General features: G+C 38.8%; 2 protein-coding genes across 3 annotated transcripts in view; one reads left to right on the top strand and one right to left on the bottom strand.

Annotated features, from left to right (window-relative positions):
* Window positions 1-5,052, bottom strand: part of tmem127 (transmembrane protein 127) — a 29,826-nt gene extending 24,774 nt beyond the window's left edge. Inside the window, exon 1 of the mRNA XM_064296269.1 lies at window positions 4,157-5,052. Within this exon, the coding sequence (XP_064152339.1) occupies window positions 4,157-4,400 (244 nt within the window). The 5' untranslated portion in view covers window positions 4,401-5,052. The remainder of the gene's footprint in view (window positions 1-4,156) is intronic.
* A 194-nt stretch (window positions 5,053-5,246) lies between these two features.
* The window catches only part of ciao1 (cytosolic iron-sulfur assembly component 1), a 51,182-nt gene continuing 32,145 nt past the window's right edge, over window positions 5,247-24,283 (top strand). Inside the window, exons 1-2 of one of the 2 annotated variants that reach the window (XM_064296267.1) lie at window positions 5,247-5,378; window positions 5,466-5,598. In XM_064296267.1, coding sequence (XP_064152337.1) covers window positions 5,268-5,378; window positions 5,466-5,598 — 244 coding nt within the window. In that variant the 5' untranslated portion in view covers window positions 5,247-5,267. Of the gene's footprint in view, window positions 5,599-24,283 lie in introns of both variants that reach the window. The other variant, XM_064296268.1, reaches the window with a different exon arrangement.

The following is a 24,283-nucleotide window of genomic DNA, read 5'->3' as shown; positions in this document are numbered from 1 at the left end:
GCTCAGAGGACTATGACAGAAATTTTGATTTGTCCACCCCTGCATAGACTGTATTCCGAATAATGACACCAGTTACATCTTGAGGAAAGCCATTCTAGGATGTAGAACTAGGGTTTGACTGAACACTTAAAAGGTGTCAATAAGTTTTTATGTCATCAGTGCAAGGCTCCAGAGTGCGACCATTTTGGTCACACATGCGACCAAAAATCTGTCAAGTGCGACTAAACATTTCCATTGCACCGGTGTGCCTGACATTTAACAGGTCTGTCTCGGTGTGTTACGACGGAGTATTAGGGCCACATTGAGAGAAAACAAATTCTGAGATTTCGAGAATAAGGTCGTAATATTACGAGAATAAAGTCGTAAGTAGAGCCATTATTTGACTTTTCTGACGACATCGGGATCGGCAGTTATGCCACCGATGTGTCCCGATATTTTAATAAGTATAATAAACAAAAAAACAATGATTATTTATCTGTACTTGTCTGTTAGAACGTTGTAATTGCTATTTACTAGAATGATCCAAACTGCAGCAGCTGACGCGCTACTTCTGTAATAAGACGTTTGTCACTCGTGCCTCATCCAATATTCTCCACTGCAAGACTTGTCTGCACAGATTCGATTGCCGCAATAACGGTATGTATATTTAGTGAAAGTTTTTAATTAAATGCGTTTATACGACCACTATGTTTATCAATCCTCATTATCAAGCGAGCGAGCTAGCTAACATATTTGGTTCACTTTAGCAAGCTAGCTGGCTAACAAGCCTTTATGAAGTGGCAGTGAGCACATAAGCAGCGTAGGATCTACATTTCCAGAGGACGTCGCTGTATTCTCAAATAAATAACCAGCCAAAATAAAATGGTGATTGAATGCATCACACATTCGTTTTTTTGTCTGAGATAATGATATTAGCTACTATATGATGCTGTGTCAGTAGCCAACGCGTTATTGCAAGCGAGTGTGTCATCTAGTCACGCGTCATCGTAGCAAGCTAACCAGACAGTAAAAACGCAGATAAAACACTTCTAACATGGATCATTTTAAGCTATGTTATCTAGCTTTGTCGTGATAACATGAGAGAAGGATTGCTGTTTGAGAAGTGAATTAACCAACAGTTAGCACGGGTAACCTGCACGAAAGCGCATTGTAAAAAGTTCTTTATTTTTATTTGTTTGCTTATAAGTTAAATGTCCTTAAATATAGAAACTTTAATAAAATAAGTTTTTCAAATTGATTTGAAAATGTTGCACTTTTTGACAAAATATCGGTCAAAACATTGGTAATCGGTGGGCTAGGACTCTCCAAAATCGGGATTGGCATCGGACCCAAAAATCTGGTATCGGTCGGGCTCTAGTCGTAATATTAGTGCTAGTTTGTACTTGGCAGGATTGTTTGTTTGTTTGTTTGCTGAACAGGTTACTCTACAGGGTTGGAGTCGTGATCTATGTGGTCACATCTGGCACTACGATCTTTACTTCACTCTAGTGTGTTTCTTTTGCACCTCTGCACCTTGAACTAATGCACTTGTTGTACGTCGCTCTGGATAAGAGCGTCTGCTAAATGCCTGTAATGTAATGTAATGTAATGTAATATTACAAGAATAAATCGTAATTTTACGAGAAAAAAATCATAATATTATGAAAATAAAGTCGTAATTTTAGGCTGTGTTATTTTAGACGGGAAATATCAGAAGAGCAGCCTGCCACCTGCGTTAAAATGAGGAAGGTGGAGCATCTTGTGAAGTTATACTTTAGTATAGGTTTCATAAATAAAGAAATACTTTTTTTTGGCACATCAGCACCACATTATCATAAGTATCAGGACATTGAAAAGATTGTGCAAGAAACTGTCTATTCCGAAGAAAGAACCACACGGACTTGGAGGAAATCGCAGGGTCAGGCTGCAATTAGACTGTCCTCTCGCCCATTTTGTTGGTTGCTGGTAATATATTTTCCTAAAAATTATGTTTTTCTCTCAAAATATTCTGATTTTATTCTCGTAAAATTACGACTTTATTCTCATTAAATTGCGACTTTATTCTCGTAATATTGACTTTTTTTTCTCAATTATGACTTTATTCTCATAATATTATGACTTTCTCGTAAAATTACAACTTTTTTCTCATAATATTATGAATTTTTTCTCGTAAAATTACGACTTTATTCTCGTAATATTACGACTTTATTCTCGTAATATTACGACCTTATTCCCGAAATCTCTTAATTTTTTCCCCCCTCAATGTGGCCCTAATACTCCGTTGTAGTACAGTGTGTGTATATGTGTAGCGTTATTTATTTTTCCCACCCGCATTCTGCGAAGACCCGCCCCTACTCAGCCTCTGACTGGCTCTGACCATGATATTCTTCTTCGCTGAATGTGGGTGGGGAAAAAAAGAAGGCATGTATGTGTGAAGCCACGCCCTGCACTCCTCCGGGAGCAGCGCACACTTTTGAGTTATTTGAATTTGCTTTATTTATTTGAGTTTGTCAAGCACTTTAAACATCAGCACTTTTTAAGTTTATTTTTTGAACAATTGAGGTTATTGCGATTTCTTGTTTGTGCTGTGATTTAAATAAAGAAAAAACATTTATCTGCGCCTTTATTCCTGATTACAATCATTTACATAATGTGTTAAGAAATTACCAATGTGTATGGGAACTGACAGAAAAGGTAACGCTTAAAATGTATTATTGTGGCGCCAAAAGGCACGGTGAAAAATTTTGGGTGCACCTAAATTATGTGCTGGTGTACCTAAATGAAAAAGTTAGGTGCACCAGTGCAACCAATGTAAAAAGTTAGTCCGGAGCCCTGCAGTGTCAAGTCAGATGACGGACGGTGGAAAATTAATATGCCTACTTCAGTTATCACAAATTGCATTCTGAATCTCAAAGTATTCACCAATGTTTGGGGCAAACCTGTTTTAACACAATTCTATAAATTGACCTTTTTCACAGCACATTGTGTAGTTGAATTAAACAGCTATAAGGGCATATCAGCTGTAATAAAGCTGTAAATAATTGGAGCTGTAAGTGTTGCTCAATTACTTATTGAAGTAAAATAGTAGGCTAATTTACGTGTTGAGGCAGTACCTCTTTGACATAATTATAATTATATTGGAACCAGAACCCTTTTTGGTGGGCAAGATTTATCTCTGCTAAACTCCTTTTCGGTGATTGTGGTGTTTGCGTTATGTCTAACTATTGTCAACCCATTTGCCCCAAGAATCTGATGGACTTTTAGAATTGGGAAGACAGGTATGCCGTCCAGCTAAGTTACGCCTTGGCAGGGCAGTATGCAGCACTGAGGGTTTGGCACTTTTCAGGGTTCTCTAGAGAAATAACCGCAATGACCACAGACTCTCAGCCCTTAAAAACATTCATTTCTGTACCTTCTGATCCCATTTAAACAAACATAATTCACAAACAACTTCACACGTCCACACAATAAAGCCCCAAACTAAGGGGATTTTGCGTTTTCTCCTTTTTCCAACCTGATTACATCACAAATACTCCCAGCCCACAAATAATACGTCTCCCCATTGGACATCTAAGGTACATCAGCCAATAAAAACATCGGATGCACATGCAAAATGACATATATGGAAGTACACTTAGCCTTCGCACATTTAGCCCTCCATATTTGTGTACGTTGAAAACATGTTTTTCATCAGATCCTATAGACTGTATTCAACATAAAGAGACAAGTTGAATTTTGAGGAAAGCGTTCTAGAATGCAAAACTAAGGTTCGTTTGGACAATTAAAAAGCGGTAAAAGTTTTTATTTCACAGGTTTGTTATGTTTAACTCTGGTAAAATCACTTTAGTAAAATATTATCCCAAAATATCCTTTCTGGCTTTTATTTTACTATATATAACTAAGTACAGACATAAATTTGCGGTGATTTTTCACGATCCCAGGTAGGAAACTTCAACGACTGTCACGTATTCGTCTTTGTTAAGTCCAAGGCAGGAATGAAAATGAATCGCCTAGAGCGACAATTGGAATTTGGAATGATCACGGATGTAAAGAACAGGCAGCTTTATTTAGTAGTTGCGACTGTACACCCCCGGTAGTGGCAAATCATACTGTCAACTGACTTTCAAAGCTAGAACTGTGGTGAATTTACAATAGCATGGGATATAAGACAGGTTACCTTCGAGGAGTTTTGGATCGACATAACCCAGGACGTCTGCTACTCCGAGCTCCTGTCTGGGGCAGGTTCCTCCATGAACCCTGAGCCAGGCTGGTTCGGCTAGGGCCGTGCACAGGGCAGTAATAGACAATGCTCCGGGCAGCGCAGATGCCAGGCTTCGCTCTGGCTGTTTAGGCATAGCGCTTCCTCCAGGTCCTCGCCTTCGCCGACTCACAGGGAGAGCAGATCCCGGTGGCGCATACATTGTCCCTTCTCACTCGTCACTCAGACTGACGATATGTATAACGTTTACTTGCCAGGACTAGCTATATAGCTCATAGATAACCCACCTAGGTAATGGTCAATTTGTAGCTAACTTTTAGCTAAGCAATTTGTAGCTAACGTGCTACGTTTACAGAACAATAACTGTGAACCTGTCAAGCTTGCTAAAGTTGGCTAGATAAGTTGCCCAAATTGTTAGCGCGGGTGATTATGGTTAATTAGTAGCGTTATCTGAACCTTAGCGGACGCGTAGTAAATTACTCTTAAATTCCGGCTTCGGAACCGTTATTAGCGAGCTAACTAGACGATAAATACCATTTTGCACTTCAATTTTCAAGAAAATGAGCAAACGACAATCGCAGAAAAAATCTAACATCGACAGTCTGTACCAAGTTATCTAGCTAGTCGACTAGTCTAGCAAAATAAATGTAGCCTAATCGCTTTTTTGTTTTAACATTTCAATAAGTAATATTTATTCAAATCTAGCTCGCTTAATTCCCCGTGTTAGTATTCTAATGTAAAATAAACACCGAACTGATCAATATAACGAATGTTTGTCCATGAAAACACACAAAGGCTAAAATTTCATGCTTCCGGTTGTGGCCGTTCGTTTAGTTTTGTTCGTGTTTTAACGTCAGACGCACGATAAAAAGTATGAGGAATTATGGGAGATGTAGTTTGTGCTTTTGAAATAAGCGTCACGTTGAACAAAGGCGTGAACATTGATTGTTTTTAGAAAGTACAAGATAAAAATGTCTTGAAGTCAGAAAACTTGAAGCATTGTGGTTGAAATGTCATTTTCAGGATACTGTAATATTCTTCTAATTTAAAGTAAACTCGGTTTCCCAGAATGCTCAGCACTTTGCGCAGCATTTCTAGGGCTGGGAGAGAAAGCGTCATACGGGATATTTTCTTAAAGTGTCGAAGAATCGTTTTATACGGATGTGAACAATTTATTTCGGTACATTATTGAGGGTTTTTTTTTTGTTTGTTGTTGTTAGCGTTGAATAATTAAGAGTGACTGCTATTTCGATTTTCCTACATGCAGGGCACTATGAACATACTCCATAAATTTAGCGCCCACCCGGATACACGCTGCTGGTATGTTGCCTGGAATCCGACGGGCACATTACTTGCTTCGTGTGGTGGAGACCGGGCTATTCGCATATGGGCCAGAGAAGGTAAGACGGAGTTCATAATGCTAATAACTCGATTAGTTATATCAATGGTATAATAACAGTAAAAAGGCGCACGTGCTGGATTAATCGCATAATGTTAAAGCTGTAATTTAAGGATCAAGAATATCACGATTTCAGTCAAGGTTGTCATCTCCAGGCAGGCTAACCCAGATGGCAACTGAGTCTTGGCCGGATTCGCCACCCGCTTCACGGGCCAGTGTCGGTTAAGTCTATAGAGCTTGTAAGTCAAATTGCCTCCAGGGGGCGTCTGGTTCGTGACGTCACCACCCAACGTTAAAATCCTATTGACTTTTTAAAAATCATTGATTGTAAAATCTATAGCGATTAAAAATAAAAGATTTCTCACGTTTTTTTGGGACCGTCATTCTCTGCCGTAGCATGTGCTTGTTTCTATTTATTTCAATCTCTGGAGGGAAAAATAACGGATTTATGTCGATTTACGATGTGTTGGTGGTCCTGAACTACACTAAAGTCAAAGTCGCATGATATATGTTACAACCACGTGTGCTTGTAAGCCTTGGCTGCCCCTAACTGCTGGTCTGGGATCAGATTTCCCTTCCCAGGTCCTAACTTTAACCATTAGTAGGAGAAGAAAATAACTGACTCTGGACCAGCAGATAGGGCCAACTGCACCCAACACCGGTGGCTAGCTAGCTATACCCACGACAAATGTGGTGTCACTGGTTAGCTTAATGCATTTTTTCAATGGTCAGGACAATAATGTTAAGAAGGGAGAAAATCATTCCAAATCCAACCATGTAGAGCAGGTCATATACAGCCAGAGTAGATTAGCGGGTCTGTTAGCGCCAGCTAACGTTAACGTTAGGAATGGCTGGATCAGCAGCTAGCTAGCTAGCTGTCAAAGTCAGGTTTATTTCGCTTATATCACGCCGGTCGCCATTTTGAAATTTTCCTGTGCGAAAACGAGGCTATCATGTCATAGGAAAATGGTACACAGGAGTTGGTATATAAATAAAGTGGTACAGTGTTAATTAATAACGCAATATGTAAAGTATCAGTTGTTTTTTTCGTTTAAAGATATGTACTTTTAACGAGTGTAACTAGCTATACTGAATACGTGCTAATCGTCGGGTCCCGTTTTTAATTATAAACTGCCGTTTTATCCTCGCCACTGCCCATTTTTTTCATTTAATTTGAAATACACCCCTTGCCTATGGAGTAGCCACCACAAACATGACTGGCTCCATAAGTGTTGCCTAGCTGAGTAGGCTACACAGCGCGAAAATAATGAAAAAACAGACACGACTGTTTACAATGAAATGGCAACTTTATTATGGGGTTGACAATACACTGAATGCTATCCAAACTGCAATTAATATTTTCCAAGCTTTCGTTGCCTTCCACTGCTCTTCTGACAGCAAAAAGGAGAATTCAATTGAAGTGGCTAGCTCGCAAAAAGTTGCTAGTATTAGCCCACTAGTTAGTCTAGATCATAATATTTCAGTAGCCTACTACTTTCGTGTGAGCATCTATCGACCGGGTTCGTTCGGTAGACAGACAGACATCAGATTTTCAACTGTAGTCTATATAAAATAGGCGAAATATAAGTAACAACCTGTACCTAGTTATGTAGAAAAAAACGTCCTTGTTATCCTCTGGAGGTAATTTTTTCAGTACTTTCGCGATTTTTTTCTGTGTCGGCAAATAAGTCAGAGGTTGCCCAGTGCTAGCTTTAGCTGCTACGGGGACGTGTATCTACCACTGCATAGAGATTAATGGAATTTGTCTTTACTTGAGATCGTAGAAGTGTCCCGTCGTGTGTATTTCAGGTTAATATGAAAAAGGCTGGTCCCTACTAGCATTTCTAGCGATCCGTTACATATTCACAGTTTTCACTACTTAATGTTCGCGATTACGGAATTAATTAGTATATCAATATAACTAAAATGTATATGTATTAAGTTGGATTTTTTTCCCATTTAGACAGTTATGTGTAATTTTTACAAGACTTGCATTTAAATAGGTAATGGAGTCCAGTCCGCTTGATTAAAAATTAAATAAATGCGGTAGCATTTCAGATGGTCGATAATATGTCCTCTCACTCTCACGTTATTCCCCTCAGGTTTCTTACCGGAATTTTACCAATAGTTACGGCAAAGGTTAAAGGTTATGGGTCAGATGTCGTCACGAAGTGCATCCCACTTATTTAACTGTTTCTCCGTGCTACTGCACTTCCATGGTTCGGAGTGCGTAGTCCCAAGCATTGCCTGGAGTGCGTATTCCGGAGCACGGTAGTGTGGAGCATGGAAGTTTGCGGTTTGGGACACAGCCATGGTGTCAGCCTAAGACCAGAAGGACAATTCAACGCTTCCGGAGGTAACTGTCATCTGACATTAGCCAAATCATTTCCGTATCAGCATGAAAAAGATAAATGCATTTAGATCAAACCTACTAGACTATGCATAAAAAACGAACTTTCGTAAATCTCTCTCAATTTGTGCCGACAGTGCTGCGACGAAAACAGCGATAGATTTACCCACTAGCCACAAATGTCCAAAATGTAAACAAGGCAGTTTTCACCGTAGGGAAAAATTTTATGACACCGTTTGCTGATTAGCTAGCACACCGGCACAGCCTACGGATGGCAAAATCGTTAACTTACCTTAACTTATCAGTAATGTACCCCTCTATCCAGTTGCTGTATCCTCTCAACAAAACTGCTCTTGGTATTCGACATCCCTCCTCAGCCCATTTTTCGACGTCGTGCATCAGTGGTAGCAGCTCAAGGTTCGTGGTCCAAGCCATTGTTGTTTGATCGTTCACTTCAGGTTTCACTTGGGGCGACGCCCACCACAACCTCTCTTTGGATTTCAAAATGGCGGCCACGTGAAATAAGCCTTTTGTCATTACAAACCATATGCTGTACAGTACACGATGTAACGAAACTTTGTTTCGCAAGGCTTCGGTGTAACATAGACTTTCAGTCTGCTCACAGCACTTACAAAGGAATAGTATACACACATTGTGAAAATCAGAATCACAGTGCACTTAAGCCACCAAAATTACCCGGAACTTTCAGTCCCAGGAACTACTTTACCAGGAACTAAAAGGTTCCTTCAGCCAATGGTTGTCTGCGTTTCCACCGGGGTCTAAAGTACCGCGAAGATTAGGCAAATTAGCCCACTGACGTTGTCGTCGGTCCATCTGTCATATGATTTCTTCTGTAACCCCATACTACCACCGAAGTAGCCTACATTATTTTCTAATAACCGGGACAGCCCGGAGGGGTTTATTCCACATATATACAACGGGTTACCAACAATGACTATATATGGTTACTTTTGTATTTATTGATTTTCATATATCCTCTCAAACACATTCATTAACAGCAGAAAACATGCACACGTTGTAAACAATTTGCTGTTTTATTACTTTCTCGTCGTCAATTCCATATAGGCTAATCGCAAAATGACAAGAATAGAACGAAAACTCGGACTTGCGTGAAAATGTAAATTAGTAGTGGTACAGCCACCGTTTGCTTTCCTTCGAAGTTACTGCTAGCCGAGCAGCGAAGTGTGCCCTCCAGATGCGAACCATGCACCATAAATGAGTCCATAGTCTTCCTGGTCTTTTCGTGGAATTGAAAAATGGCAGTAAAGTTTTAAAAATTACGACAGTCTGAAAAAGCTAAAGGGAAGATTACTAGAATTAACCTGTTATTTTACCCGGTAAAAAGTGCGGAAGGTGATTTCCAGTTTGCTTGTACTGTATCACCAATGTTAATTATGCAGAACTACCGCATACCTCACATAACTGTATCAAACGTTTTGAGTCAATTAAACGGGCTAACAAAGAAAATCCGGAAGAAAATATTCAGCAACCGAATTAATCCGTTTGAATGTTTTGGTAGCCTACGTAATATGCTGTCCCAGGACGAATGCTTAGCATTTTATAAAACGAATACTAAAGCAAGAAAAGAACAGAAGAGCACACGTTATAATTCCAAGACGTTGACAGGCTATAACCAAAAGTAGGCTACTGCGCCGCATAACATACAAGTTTGATTTGAAGTTATTATGAAAATAAATTGGTTTGCCGCTGCATATTTTCAAACATGGCGGGTAATGGCGGAAAATAAATACAACACAAATGCTACGAGTACTCGACCAATCATAAATGTTCAGCGCTGCAAGCTCCACCCAAAAGGTTCCTGTACTTTCGGAAAGTACTACCCCCCGAGCAGGAACGTCTTGGGGGGTAAAACAAAGCCCCAGAACTAAATTTAGACCCTAGTTCCTGCGGTGGAAACGCACTGAGTTCCTCAAAAGGTTCCTAGTTCCGGGGTATAGTTCCTGCGGTGGAAACGCGGCTTTAGACAAGACAGGTGCAGTAGGCAAGAGATAGACAATTTCTAATAAATAGTTTTATTAAAACATAGTAAGTAGTACATATATTGTCGGTAATTTATCGAAAACCATGCTGGCTAGCTATATTGTTGTGTTGTGATAAAAATATATATGACGTTATATTCCATTTGAAATTACGTCTTAAATTAGTTAGGTTAGGTTGTACTCTTTTATACGGTCTATGGTTGTACTTTATAGATCCCTGATAGGAAATCCTGTTGTCATCACGACCGTACAATTATGATGTGAAATAAATAATATAACTTAATAGTAACAGATCTGTTATTTCCAGTAATTTAAAACTGAAATACGATATCAAAGTGACACTAGAAGTAGAAGGGCGCAAGCGTGTTCCAGCTGAGCCGTGACGATATACGCGTGCGTCGTGAGCACAGTACCGGTATGTGTAGTTCCTAAGCGTACTAAACGTACACAACGTTGTACCTTGTACTTCTCATGGGTCAATCGTGCTGCTGATATTATATTTCATGAGTCATATATGTCATGAGTACCGCATACCAATAGCTAACTGGTTCCCGACTAAATATAGCTATCGCTTATTGAAAATTGCCCCATTCATTTTCCCATTGACAAATTTGCGGGAAAATGAGGGGAGTGGCTTGGTGACGTTTACACTTACAAGCTCTATGGCCAGAGTACAGGTCGTAAATACTGGTATGGGCGGACGCATCTTAACTTTCACAGTCAATCTGCATTTGTGGATTTGATGAAAAACACGTTTTCAACTTACAGAAATTCCTAGTTACTCACACTTACAAAGCACTGTCTATAAGTCATTACTTAAAAACTAGACTTGCCATTAAAAGTATTGATATCAAAATTACGCCAAGTTCCAAGCAACTATTTTGGCTAGCTTACCTCACACAAATTAAACAAGCTGTATTTCAAAATAATGCTACCCAGTGTTTCCTAAATTTTTTCAAGTAACTTGGCCCTGTGTGTGCAAGCTTAAGGTACATAAATGGGGCAAACATTTGTGTGGATAGATTTGGTAAGATTCAATACATTTAATAGGCTTCAATATGTCTAATTTTCATCTGTATTTATGTATTTACCCCCGCACCCAGCCTTTCTGTAGTGTGATTGATTGTATGTTTCTTGGTATAAATGTCTGTTTGTTATGTTAATGTTACAAGCTGTGAGGGAATATGGGGATAATGAAGTATTGTATATAGGCTATGTGTGTATGCATGTAGCCTGCAGTATTTATTTTACAATCTGCAAATAAGTTGCAAATATACAAGAACTTGGACATTTTGTAAAATGAACTTGACAACTAAATATAAACGTATCCTTTCTGGAGGAATATGCTTTCTCTAGGTATTCACCAGTAATTTTATACATTCATTATACATTTTTGTTTTTAGAAACTTTGATGTGAGCAATGTTTGAATGACCACATTGTCTTCAGATTGTAAGATTATAAAACACGGAGCCAAGTTACTTGAAACAATTTAGGAAACATTGCTTAGCATTGCTTTGGAATACTGCTTGTTTAATTTGTGTGTGGTACGCTGTTTCTTGTAATTTGGCGTAATTCTGATATCAAAACTTTTAATGGCAGGCCTTCTTTTTGTGCTGTGTTTGTTATGAGTAAGTGATAATAGTAATTCATATAAGGCTATAAGAGACGTACATACACATAAACGCACGCAAACGCACATTCTAGCTGAAAGAAATGCATTGGCATGGATTCAGTCATTTTTCCTTTACCATGAATGACAAGTAAACAAAAGTTTATGTAATATGTTTAAATGGAAGTGTTTTTAATGAGCTATTGTAGATGACAGACCTACTCATTATTTGTATGTCGGAAGAGGTTATACAGGGCTAGCTAACATTAATTTAGAATTGTGGCGTTGGAGGGTGCGTACAGTAGCCTAGTTTAAAAAGTAGTTAGCAGTACAATCACAGCAATTAATGTGACTGTTTTGACCTGAGCCTGTCGCTGGTCTAAAAGTTCTGCTGGCATACATACTGCCCATTACGCGTGGGCTGGGGAACAATAGTCTAGGTCAGGCAAGGAAGAAGGGGGAGAAAGAAAAATTAAGGAAAAAAATGGAAATGAAGATGACAAATTAAGAAGAAAGAAAAATGGGAATGGGAGTTTGCTTATCCAGTCTACATGTGTTTTGTGTATTTGAAGAAGGCATATGACCGTGTGCCTCTGGGTATCTTGTGGGAGGTGCTGCGGGAGTATATGGTGCCGGGGTCGCTGTTGCGTGCCATTCAGTCCCTGTATATTCGGAGCGAAAGCTGTGTTTGCATTCTCGGCATTAAATCAAGCTCATTCAAAGTGGGTGTTGGACTCCGCCAAGGGTACGCTTTGTCTCCCCTCCTGTTTGTGGTATTCATGGACAGGATTTCAAGGTGCAGCCGAGGTATGTAGTGTGTCCAGTTCGGGGACAATGGAGTGGCATCTCTGCTTTTTGCAGATGATGCCGTTCTCTTGGCCTCATCATACTTCGATGCACATTAGAGTGGTTTGCAGCTGAGTGTGATGTGGTCGGGATGAGGATCAGCACCTCCATATTGTGGCCATGGTCCTCTCCCGGAAAAAGATGGTTTGCCCACTTCAAGTAGGGGACGGGCAACTGCCCCAGGTGGGGGAGTTGAAGTATCTTGGCGTCACATTCACGAGTGAGGGAAAAAGGGAATCGGCGATCGATGGCCGTCTAGGTGCAGCGGCCGCAGTAATGCAGGCACTGTATCGGATGGTGGTGGTGAAGGAGGAACTGAGCCGAAAGGCAAAGCTCTCGATTTACCAGTCGATCTTCATCCCTACTCTCAGCTATGGTCATGAGCTATGGGTAGTGACCAGGGTGTAAAATGAACACCCGCCACCCACCAAATGCGGGTGATTTTGCAGAGTGGCTGGTAAATTTGTGAGGCTCATGCGTCACAGTGGCGGATGCCCAAACTTTGTCTGTACTGTGTTATCGCGTTATTTACTTGGCAGTAACCTGGGAACCCATCTCGCGTCACGGCCCTGAGACGATATTTCAATGAGAAGTGGCGACATGATCAGCCGTCTAGCAAAAAGTATTGCTCCCAGTGCCACTGTCGTATTTAGCCTTTAGCGGCGACTGAGCTGAAAATTGGTGGGGCGCAAAACTTTCCTTTAAACTAATCATTGATCTCAAACTGTTTTAATTAATTTTCAGTGACAAGCATGCAAACGATCGGACTAATCAATTGGAAAGTCACACACAGCTTCTTTGCATTGTGTTAGGGAGATTAAATGATAAATGCGATTTAGAAAAATCTGTTTTAATCACTGAGCAGTGGTGAAAACTTCCCATGATTTTCCTTGAGTATCAGTACAATTAGGCTAATCCACAAAATAGGTTACTCAATACTATCATATATGGCCTGCTCTCCCCAAATAGGCAGTTTTAGCGAGTAGCATAGGCCTTATAGCATACATTTATGTTCATTTGCAGTACGAAATTGTGCACATTTTTAATCAACATTATTTGCGGATACATGCACTTCTTTCTCCGCACTTGTATTCATGGCAAATATCTGCAATGCGTAGACTGTAAACAATCTTGAAGTGCAGGTTTTGTTTTTGCTGATTATTCTGTAAGCTAACACGGTAGATAACAGACTGGTGTATCTTGTTTGTTAAGTGTAGACTACTGTTTGTTAAAGGAGTAACATGGTGGTTTTCACACTTTTTCGGTTTTATGTGCTATTTTCACAAGAGGCATTGAAGAAACACGATGAGTGAAGTATTAAATATGACCATTCTTTATTTTTGGAGGAAAAAAAACGTTTTAAATTTATCGTCCTATTTTCAACCGGTTGAGAATGTTATCGACTTAGTGCGTCACAAGTACAGTGGCCAAGCGGAATCGATAACGTTTCAGAAAATATATAACTTTAAAAGGTTAATTCAATCTTCTACTGGGACTTTTGCTGTTTATTGAGGGTGTGAAAGGAAATTTCAGTGCCGCTGACTATAATCGAATGTTTTTCAGATTTACTGTTCGATTTACTGTTCATTTTTATGGGTTAGTGCTATCCGATTGTGCTAGCTACTTCACGTTAACCTTGTACGGCGATCAGTAAAGGCTAGCAGCACAGCACCACTTAATTATTGTCATTTCTGTCACCACTGTAATGAACTAAAAAAAGGCTACAAACTACCTTTTCTGTGAGAAATGTATTGTTGAGCTCACGCACTGCTGGCAACATTCTAAAGCTCCGTTTTGCCCTCCCTACTCAGTCAAATTGCTGTGATAGCTCATTCTAAATCATATTTGGGGACCCATGGATAACTCGTGACCCATAGTTTGTGCCGCTGGCTTACAGGCAAGACAATGCAAATATTTGACTAACGTTAGGTTCACTTATTAGAGTGCCTTTTAAGGACTATTAGACTATTTTTGGTTGGTTATATTCATTTATAGCTGGCCAGCTACCGTTAACTAGCTATGTAGTTTGCTTTTATAATGTAATGTTATCGATAACGTTAGCTAGCTAGTTTGCTTTCATAAGGACGTTATAGTTGTGGTTTTATCTTAACTTGGCTAGCCAGCTAGAAAAAATTATTATTGGATATAAGTCAATGTCCTTAGATATCGATACTTGATATACTAAGCTAGCTAAGCTAGCTTGTGAAAATTCAGTCTCCCAGGATGAGCGCGTATCATGGAGGTAGATAAGGTAACGGGGCACGGTCTGTCAATCATAGCTAACTGACAGTTCTCATTATCACGCCCAGACAGTTCAGGTGAACTTTTATAGTGGGAAATGTAGGCTTAGAAAAATACATTTTAAAATACATTTAAATGACTGAATAATAAAAAAATTATGCACATTTGTTTTGTTGTTGCCTAAAGACAACTGGCAAGTGTCACATTCAACCACCATGCTATTCCTTTAAGGGTACTACTGATTTTTAACGAATAGATTGAATTTATGATTTAATCCCCCTTACACGGTATGAAGAATCTGTGTTTTAGGCTACTTGCCATTTGATTAATCCGATCGTTGGCACGCTTGATAATAAAGGAAAATTAATGAAATTGAAATTGAATTAATGAAGTTGATATCAAAGATTAGTTTAAAGGAAAGTTTTGCGCCCCACCAATTTTCAGCTCAGTCGCCGCTGCTTTAATATTGATTTTTAAAAAGTGGCTGGTAAAAGAGGTGAGTGGCTGGTAGAAGTTGAGAATCTACCAGACACAGTGGCTAGTGCATAAAAAAGTTAATTTTACACCCTGGTAGTGACCGAAAGAGTGAGATTGTGAATACAAGCAGCTGAAATGGGGTTTCTCCGTAGGGTGTCAGAGCTTACTCTCCTTGATAGGGTGAGGAGCTCAGCTATCCGGGAGGACCTAAAAGTAGAACCGCTGCTCCTCCGCATTAAAAGGAGTCAGTTGATGTGGTTCAGGCATCTGATAATAATGCCTCCTGGGCGCCACCCTCTGGAGGTGTTCCGGGCTCGGCCACCAGGGAGGAGACCCAGGGGTGGACCTAGGACACGCTGGAGGGATAATATCCAAAAGCTGGCCTGGGACCACCTGGGTATCCACCGGGATGAGTTAGCAGAAGTTGCTGGGGAGAGGGACGTCTGGGCTGCTCTGCTTGCCCCTTTGCCACCGCGACTCTGACCTGGACTAATCGGTTTAGAGTGGTTTCTCAACGGGGGCGTTCTGAGATTGCAAGGGGGCGCTGGAAGCACGATGGATGAGAGGGGGGCGTTGTGGCCATTACGGGGGCCATTTGCCCAATATTAATGTTCAAAGAGCATATTGCAGGTTGGAGACCCCAGTGAATCAATGTGTAGGAAAATGATGTAGGAACTAGATTTTCATAAAAATATATACTTATACACTACACTACAGTGACTTCTGGAGTGGTGTTTGTGAGAGAATTTTACTTCCGCATCTAAAAACGCCAAACCGGAAGTGACGTAACAGAAGGGAGAGCGGTCAAGTTGAACAATAAAGAAGAATGGATCTCAACACTAGTTTTTGACACAGAAGAGGTTGTAAATGTTTATGCAAACGCATATGAAGGACCACAGCCTTATAATTATGAGCCTGCTAGGTGTCCAAGAGACCGGGAACAGACCAGGGTTAGAAGGAATAACGGTCAGAGGAGAGAAATGGAGTTGTGGTGTGAGGAGAACCAGTGGAGAACTGGGCAGGTATCTTGGTGAGTAACCGGCGTTAGCTTATAGATATCCACATTATATAATACCACTAACCTATTTAAAGGCACTCAATTAAAAAAATAACGAATATAACCAAAATATTTTGAGCAGTAATACTTACATAGCAATGATGACATTTTATATGTGTTCAGTAGATACTGGTTACGCCAATTGACACAAACCAGTTACACCACCTGACCATGTTGCTTCTACAGTCAAAGGCCACTGTATGTTGAAGAAATTGTTTATATTTCATCTATAATCAGCATCATAAACTGCATTTTTTATATATATATATATATATGACAAAATTGGCCTCTAACAGAAAGGCTTGTAATAGGAGTCAAATGGTGTCAAATGGTGTAACTGGTTACACCATTTGACATTTCAATTTAAAATCAAATTTGACAGGCATTATCATGGACACCTATGTAAGCACTTGGCCTTGGTGTGAATATTTCAAACATAATTTTTAAATTAAATACTCATTTTTATAATTACGATGAATGATCAATGTTTTCCTGGGGTCATACCATTTGACATACCCTAAAATGTCAAATTATCTTAAAGAGAGTTACTAACCTTGGCATGCAGCAGTTAGGGTAATCAGGGGTCCTTCACTGTGATATCATTTACTGTCACATGGTCTTCTTGCACAATATTAACAAAATGGCTCCTTGAATGGTGGTTACACCACCTTGACAATTCAGGAAGTTGACTTGACTGACATGATTCCTCAAATTAATTAGGCTATAATATTCAGAACAATGTTGTTCCATTACTTGTATTTACTATTAAATAGCTCTAATGTAAGATTATGCCAAACTATTTGATATGGTGTTTTATTGAGAATTTCACCTTTTTTAAGCAAGTTTGATTATTTGTTACAAAGTTTTTACGGTTACACCACATTGATATTTTTGCCATCATCCCTAAAATATTCTCTCAAAATTGATTAAAACCAGAAATCTTTGACTAGGTCCTCAAAAAAAGAATGTATGCAAGTGATTTGTCAGTTTATTTTCACATTTTAACCCTTTTAAATTTAACTAAACCATATGGACACAAAAAAATAGCGTCACGTCATTGACCCTCAAGTCATCTAGATTTATTTTAGATGGGATGTTTGTGGTGAAATGTGGTTTGTAGTAATTATTGTGAAATGTGGTTCCTTTACTGTAATAAGACATTAAGCTATGTGCTTTTTACATACATCTACGTAAATGAAAACGGACATAAATCCCTTTGTTAACCTAAGAAATGAAACACAAAAAGTAACTTGTGCAAAATACAAACTTACTTTGGGTTTATCACAAACCGGGGATTTAAAGAGGCAGTAGGCTTGGGGCAGCTATTGCTTTCTTGGCTAAATGACTTAATACAAAAGATTCAGGGACCCTCTCTTTTTAGGTATACTGTAGTAATTTCAGGCTACGTCCCTCCTTGCATTTTTGTGTTCTGTTGTACCGTGTGGCTGTTATGTAATGTGTAAAATTGATGATGAAGTGAGTATGAGCAAAACTATGTAAATTAAAATTTTAACAAGAAGTAAATGGTAAATGGGCTGAATTTATATAGCGCTTTTATCCAAAGCGCTTTACAATTGATGCATCTCATTCACCCATTCAAACACACACAATTTGGGGTTAGGTGTCTTGCTCAGGGACACTTCGACACGCCCAGGGCGGGGGATCGAACCAACAACCCTCCGACTTCCAGACAACCACTCTTGCCTCCTGAGCTATGTCGCCCCATATCAGTACCTCAATTTATCACTACCACTCATTTCTACCCTCCTTAAAATAAAAAACATTGCCACGTGCATTATGTCCTTGATTAAATCTTCTGCATTTCAAACTAACAACTATTGGTTAATGATTTTACATTGAAGGCATGCTGGTCAGCATGCGTATTGAACTACATACAATAAATCAGCAGTGAACCATGACTACCTAGGCCCTCTGCGCCAGCAGCCACCAACAGCCGTTTACCATGAACAAACATGGTTATATTTTGAGTTCTAAAACACTTATCTGAGGCCTAAAAATAATATGAATGACAAGTAGTTTTGTTGTGCTGTGGAATTCAATACGCAAAGACTCATCTGTGTATATTATGAAATACAACAGGCCGAATCATCCAGTGTTTAATTTAAGCAAACAGCACTTGCTCCATTGCACAGTATTAAACTGTCCTGTAAGGCAACATAGCACACACAGGACTACCTTTTGTTGCACATTAATTACTACATGATGGACCCAGTTCCGCTGTGCCTTGACCAGCCCACACTGCCCAGGTCAGCTTATTAAGACACCCAAGTGAATGCTCTTACAGTATAGGCTACATGTTTCCATAATAAAGGGATAGACTCCATAAATATGATGCTTGATAAATGTAACACGGTCAATAACTTAACATACAATGTGACTACCGTAGCCATTTCAGGTTTATAGATGGGTAGATGATTTTTTATTTATTTATTTTAAAAGTTTATTTAACAGGGACCACTTATAATAAAACATTGACTTCAAGAATGAAATCCGATGCCCTATACAGAGATATAGCTGAACAGCTAATTTTCATCCCCAGTCCCTGGGCAGGTGCACAAAAGTATATTAACACCTACATTACAAATAACATTACAAACAACTAAATATTTCCTAGAGATACTGTACACTGTATACATAATCACAGAGATGTGACATTAAAAATGGTTTTCAAGTTCCAGGGGAGTGTGAAGCTCATAAACCCCTGTGTTTATTCGAGGTATTGCAGTTTAGTAAGCCTCTGGTGCCAAAAAACAAATTTCCCCATTGACGTATATTCAAAACTACGAATTTACCCTGGCCAAATTAAATTGTTTTGGACAGAACTTTTTAGCTCAAAAATGTCCTCACATCGAACCAATTACTCTCTAGGCACCGATTTTGTTTCTGAGTCCCTCACAGAAGATTTAAGATTTATTTCATTCCAATTTGGTCCACAGGTTTTACGTCACAGCGCACGTAACTACTTAGACGAGCACGGAACACACTCGCACATGAACGATTATGAGGCTGTTATTGACTCAACAATGCAGAAAAGGATTGAATTCAGAGTTCCTTGCACAGAACCGATGTATCAGAATACTATTAAACCATGACCTAGGATTACATGAATCCACCACCATTATTGTTTTCATTTTATAGTTATTCTGATATATGAATATTACTAATAATTGTTACATTCCATAATTTTCTTGTGCCCATTGTTCATTGTGACAAATAAATAAACTATTAGTAATAAAACTGGAATATGTGGCTCTTAAGATTCTATTATGCTGATTCCACCATATTATTTTGACTACATTCTTATTCTGATATTGCTACTAATAACCTAATATCATGACAAATGTTATTAGTAGGAGTAATTCTGTCTTTGCATGATGATGGTGCTGATGATGACTAATCACATATGAAAAATAAATAGGCCAACATAAATTAAAAAATGAGAATAGCTATATTTAATTGGCTCTTAAATTAAGTTTCAAATGATGCTATGGTGCTGATTAAGGTGAAGTGGTGATGATGAAGACAAACGCCGTTTATAAAGATGACGATGAATATAAAATAATACATTTATGAAGATTTTGCATCATTTTTGCATTTTGACCATTTATTTATAATTTCTTGGCTAACTCATAGTTTAATGTGCTCAGTAAGCTTGAAAAATTTTCTGTGTGCTGTGAGAGACTGACCATGACGTCAGTGCCTATCGCTTTTCGTAGAATACCACTATTTTTGAAGTCACTTTGCGGTTCCCTTTTAAAGACCCTGTGCAGCCTCCATTTTCTTACATTTAAATTGTTCCTTTAGTTACTGAATTATAATATGTATTTTTCTACTTATTAGACTTTGAAAAGATAAAAAAACCTGCTTTGATGTAAAACCTGAATTTCTTAATATAGCAGACTCTTCTGTCCTAATTATTTATGCATTCACTTTTTTTATCATACGACCGTAATAATGGATAACGAGTACAGCAATAACAGCATTAGAAATATTGAGCCGCATATGTATGAGCCCATGGCTCACAGCGTACAATATAGGGCCCTAACATTATAGGATAACCTGCGTTAGCACATAACATTATCGATTGGTTTTTTTGCAGTATAATGTTATAACAGTCTGGAGAATAAAGTAACGTTACACTCACCAGCTTACGTTAGCTATAATTGCACAAGATAAGTACAGCTCATTGCTACATTAGCAAAATTATTGATGGCCAGACAGCAAGTAAATTGGGGAGATGAGGTTAACGGTAAGGTTATAGTTTGTAGGCTTGATTCGATTAATAGCAGAAAGTCATCTAGCCCGAACGGATGCTTTCCGGAACCGGTCCGTTCAACCGGTAAGCATCCGTTCGGGCTGAACATCATCGACAGCGAAGTAAAGTGAGGTTAGGATGGCTAACATTATGATTTGTAATATAATCTATATCAACGTTAAGTGACTTTAACGTTAAATGATTGTATTAAGCAAAGGCTGAATTAGATTATCGATAGCCTCAAAGCTACCTAGGATTCCCTGGTTGGGTTAGTTAGCTACGTTGCATTTCATGCACATTGAGCTAAGCAGCATGCATTAAACACCTAAAGTAAGGTGTGAAAAGATGCATTCCTATCTCTGCAATTTTTAATCACACAATAAGGCATTGTTGAACTGGATAGTTAGCTAATGTTAGCAGCATACCTGCGCAATATGTATTTGAGAATTTTGTCATGGCTTTGAACTTGGGAACGAACACAACATACTGGGTGAATGTTTTGGCCACCGCACATTGGTCAATGCAAATTAGAAACATTTGTGATGTCACGATCTTGGTCTCAAAACCACCAATAGCAAATACTCCACCAGGCGGCAATGTCGAGCATTGTATTGTTTTTAGGAAAACAAATCTAATTCATTACATACATGTATGAAATACTTTCAAAATCAATGTGTAAGTAACCTATAGTCTTTGGACATAATATAAGCATTTTAAAATCATGATTTTGACTGCACAGGGTCTGTAGGCTACTACTCACCGCTTTTCTAAGGACATGAATGTTCATTTTTCAGAGAATTTGTCATCGCTTTCTTGATTTAAAAAAAAAAAAAACAGACATAAAGCACAATGTTTTTATATTAATTTAAAAAAAATTTTTTTAATAAACTTTATTTTGATTTTATCATTCAGAGGAATAGGTGCAAAGTTACATCACCCATTCTAAACCCCCCTCCCGATTCCCGTCCCCCATCCCTTCCAAGATCAACATATATACATACATACTTACAAATAAATTTAGCAAACAATAAACAAAAACAGTGATATCTAAATAAACTGTACATGCTTAAAAAGACATAAAGAGGAATAAAAAATATATATATATATTTTTTTTAATTAAAAAAAAAAAAACTTGTGTGCAAGATGTGTACAGACAATGAAAGTTCTCATCTTTCGTAGCCTCGCGAGCCAGTCTCTTTTTTCACTTTTTTCACTCTCATTGGTTGAGAATAGTTGTATTTTCTCTACCAATCAGAGTGCATAGGGGCGGCACTGGTCTGAAACGTGCACCGGAAAAACATTCCCGGAGGCAAACTTTACAGCAATGCATAATTTAGACATTTTGGGTAGATTTGGAGATGCTGGGTACACTGCTTAGTTTTTGCGTCATAGATCTTTAGTAGTTCTACATATCCACCCTTAGATTTTATGAACTTGTGGTCAAGAAGTTTTTGATACAGGACATGTATACTTTAACCTGCTGTATATATGCAATCTCCCAGTATTTCATGGCGAACTAAAAAAGAGCAAATTCATTTGAGATATTTTGCCTAGACAATTGCATTTGTGGCACTTTATTTCTTCCAAAATTATGAATATGAAGTAATCTAAGGTACAAATGTCTTGCTTCATTTAAGCCATTGTTCAAGTCTCTGTGGTGTTCACATCTGGAGTTATAAAGCTTTAAATAGGGTACCCCCTAAATGGGCAAGGATTGGCCAGATTTGGCATGTGCGCTAAGGGGTTAAAATCGCTCCATAGGGCGCACAATAGTGCCAATGCTTGGACCCCTCCCAACGCCACTTGCGGCTTTAATTAAGATTTGTATTTGTATGGTTTCATTAGGTTTTTAGATGCGAAGCATCTGCTATAGCCTGTACTTTCACTCACTCACTCGCAGTACATCTCTGGGGAGAAAGAGGGGGGATGGGTCATACCATGTTCGATATGCAAGAATGTTTGTTGCTTCGCATCTATGACACTCTGTGTCGTTGTTCTATTTAATTTACTTAAAGATTAAACATGACAATTAACTTCAGTCTTTGTGGTAATTTGATAACCGCTAATAAATGAAACAATTTGTATATGGGCAAGTAAAAAAAAACCTTAACGTTGAACCCTGAGGCCATTCAGCCCAACACTGCTCGTCTATTCCTACCACTAAACTGTACTTAATGCTTAGTTTACCTAAAAGCTAGATAGTATCTAACACTGTATCAAGCCAGGCCTTGAATACCCCCAGTGTTTCTGCCTCTGCTACATGTCCAGGCAAGCTATTCCACACATTGACCACTCTCTGTGTGAAAAAATATTTCCTAATGTCTGTGTGAAATTTACCCTTTACCCAGTTTCCATTTATGCCCTCTTGTTCTGCTAACCGAACTCAACTTGAATAATTTCCTGTAGTTCACTTCATTAATCCCTTTAATAAATTTAAAAGCCTCGATCAAAGTCTCCTTTTACTAAGCTTGAAAAGTCCAAGCATCTCAAGCCTTTCCTCATAACACTCATCTTTTATACCCGGAATCAATCTGGTTGCCCATCTTTGCACCTTTTCCAGCGCCTCTATGTCTTTCTTGTAGTACGGCCCCCAGAACTGCACACAATACTGTAAGTGTGGTCTGACAAGGGTATTGTATAGGGTGAATATGATCTCCTTGGATTTATACTCAGTACTCCTGGCTATATATCCCAGCATCCTGTTGGTTTTTTTTTTTTTTTTTTACTGCTACAGCACATTGACCAGACACTGATAGGCTTTGATCAACTATTACTTCCATGTGCACAATCTAATTTTGTACTACCCATAAAGTAATCCTGCCCTATGTTTTTATTCCCCACATGTAGGACTTTACATTTAGTTATATTGAATTTCATTTTCCAGGTTTCTGCCCACTTCTGGATTCTGTTTAAATCTTCTTGGATTATTTTAGTAGATTCCAGACTGTTGGCTAAACCTCCCAGTTTTGTATCATCTGCAAATTTAACTAGTGTACTTTCAATGTCCGTGTCAAGGTCATTTATGTAAATGAGGAAGAGCAGTGGACCTAGCACCGATCCCTGTGGAACTTCACTTCGCACAATACCCTGCTCAGATAAGATCCCTCCAACTACTAGCCTTTGTGTTCTGTCCCTTAACCACTTCTGAACCCACTCTGAAATGCCTCCTTTATTAATGAGTTTGTCATGTGGTACCTTATCAAATGCTTTTTGGAAATCTAAGTATATAATATCATAAACCCTGCTCCCACCCAGACACTTGGTAGCTTCCTCAAAGAATGAAAGGTTTGTCAGGCATGACCTTCCCTTGCAAAAACCATGTTGGCTATCCCTTAGGATATTATTATTTTCAAGAAATAGTTCTAGTTTGTCTCTAATGATAGATTCAAGTATTTTACATGCGATGCAAGTTAAACTGACAGGCCTGTAGTTGTCCTGGATCAGTACGGTCCCCTTTCTCATATTGGTATTACAATACCCTGTTTCCAGTCATTTGGTATTTCTCCTGTTTCTAAAGATTGTCTAAAATACTTGCCAGTGGTTTAAAAATGATCTCACTTAACTCCTTTAGTACCCTTGGGTATATGCCACCAGGCCCTGCTGCTTTATTTGTCTTTAGTTTATGTAATTTATCTAATACTTCTATATCCCCTATCTAAATATCTGCCCAGACATGAGTATGAGTATTGAATATGCCTTCCGGCCTATTAGTAACCTCTTCTGTGGTAAAACTCTCAACAAAGTAGCCATTTAGGGCATCAGCAATATCCTTATTCTTATGAAGCACTGCTCCGTCATTATTTTTAAT

Source organism: Anguilla rostrata, chromosome 10 (genome assembly GCF_018555375.3).
Source record: "Anguilla rostrata isolate EN2019 chromosome 10, ASM1855537v3, whole genome shotgun sequence".
NCBI lineage: Eukaryota > Metazoa > Chordata > Actinopteri > Anguilliformes > Anguillidae > Anguilla > Anguilla rostrata.
The sequence above is the reverse complement of the archived record's forward strand: the minus strand, read 5'-3'. Positions and strand labels throughout refer to the sequence as shown.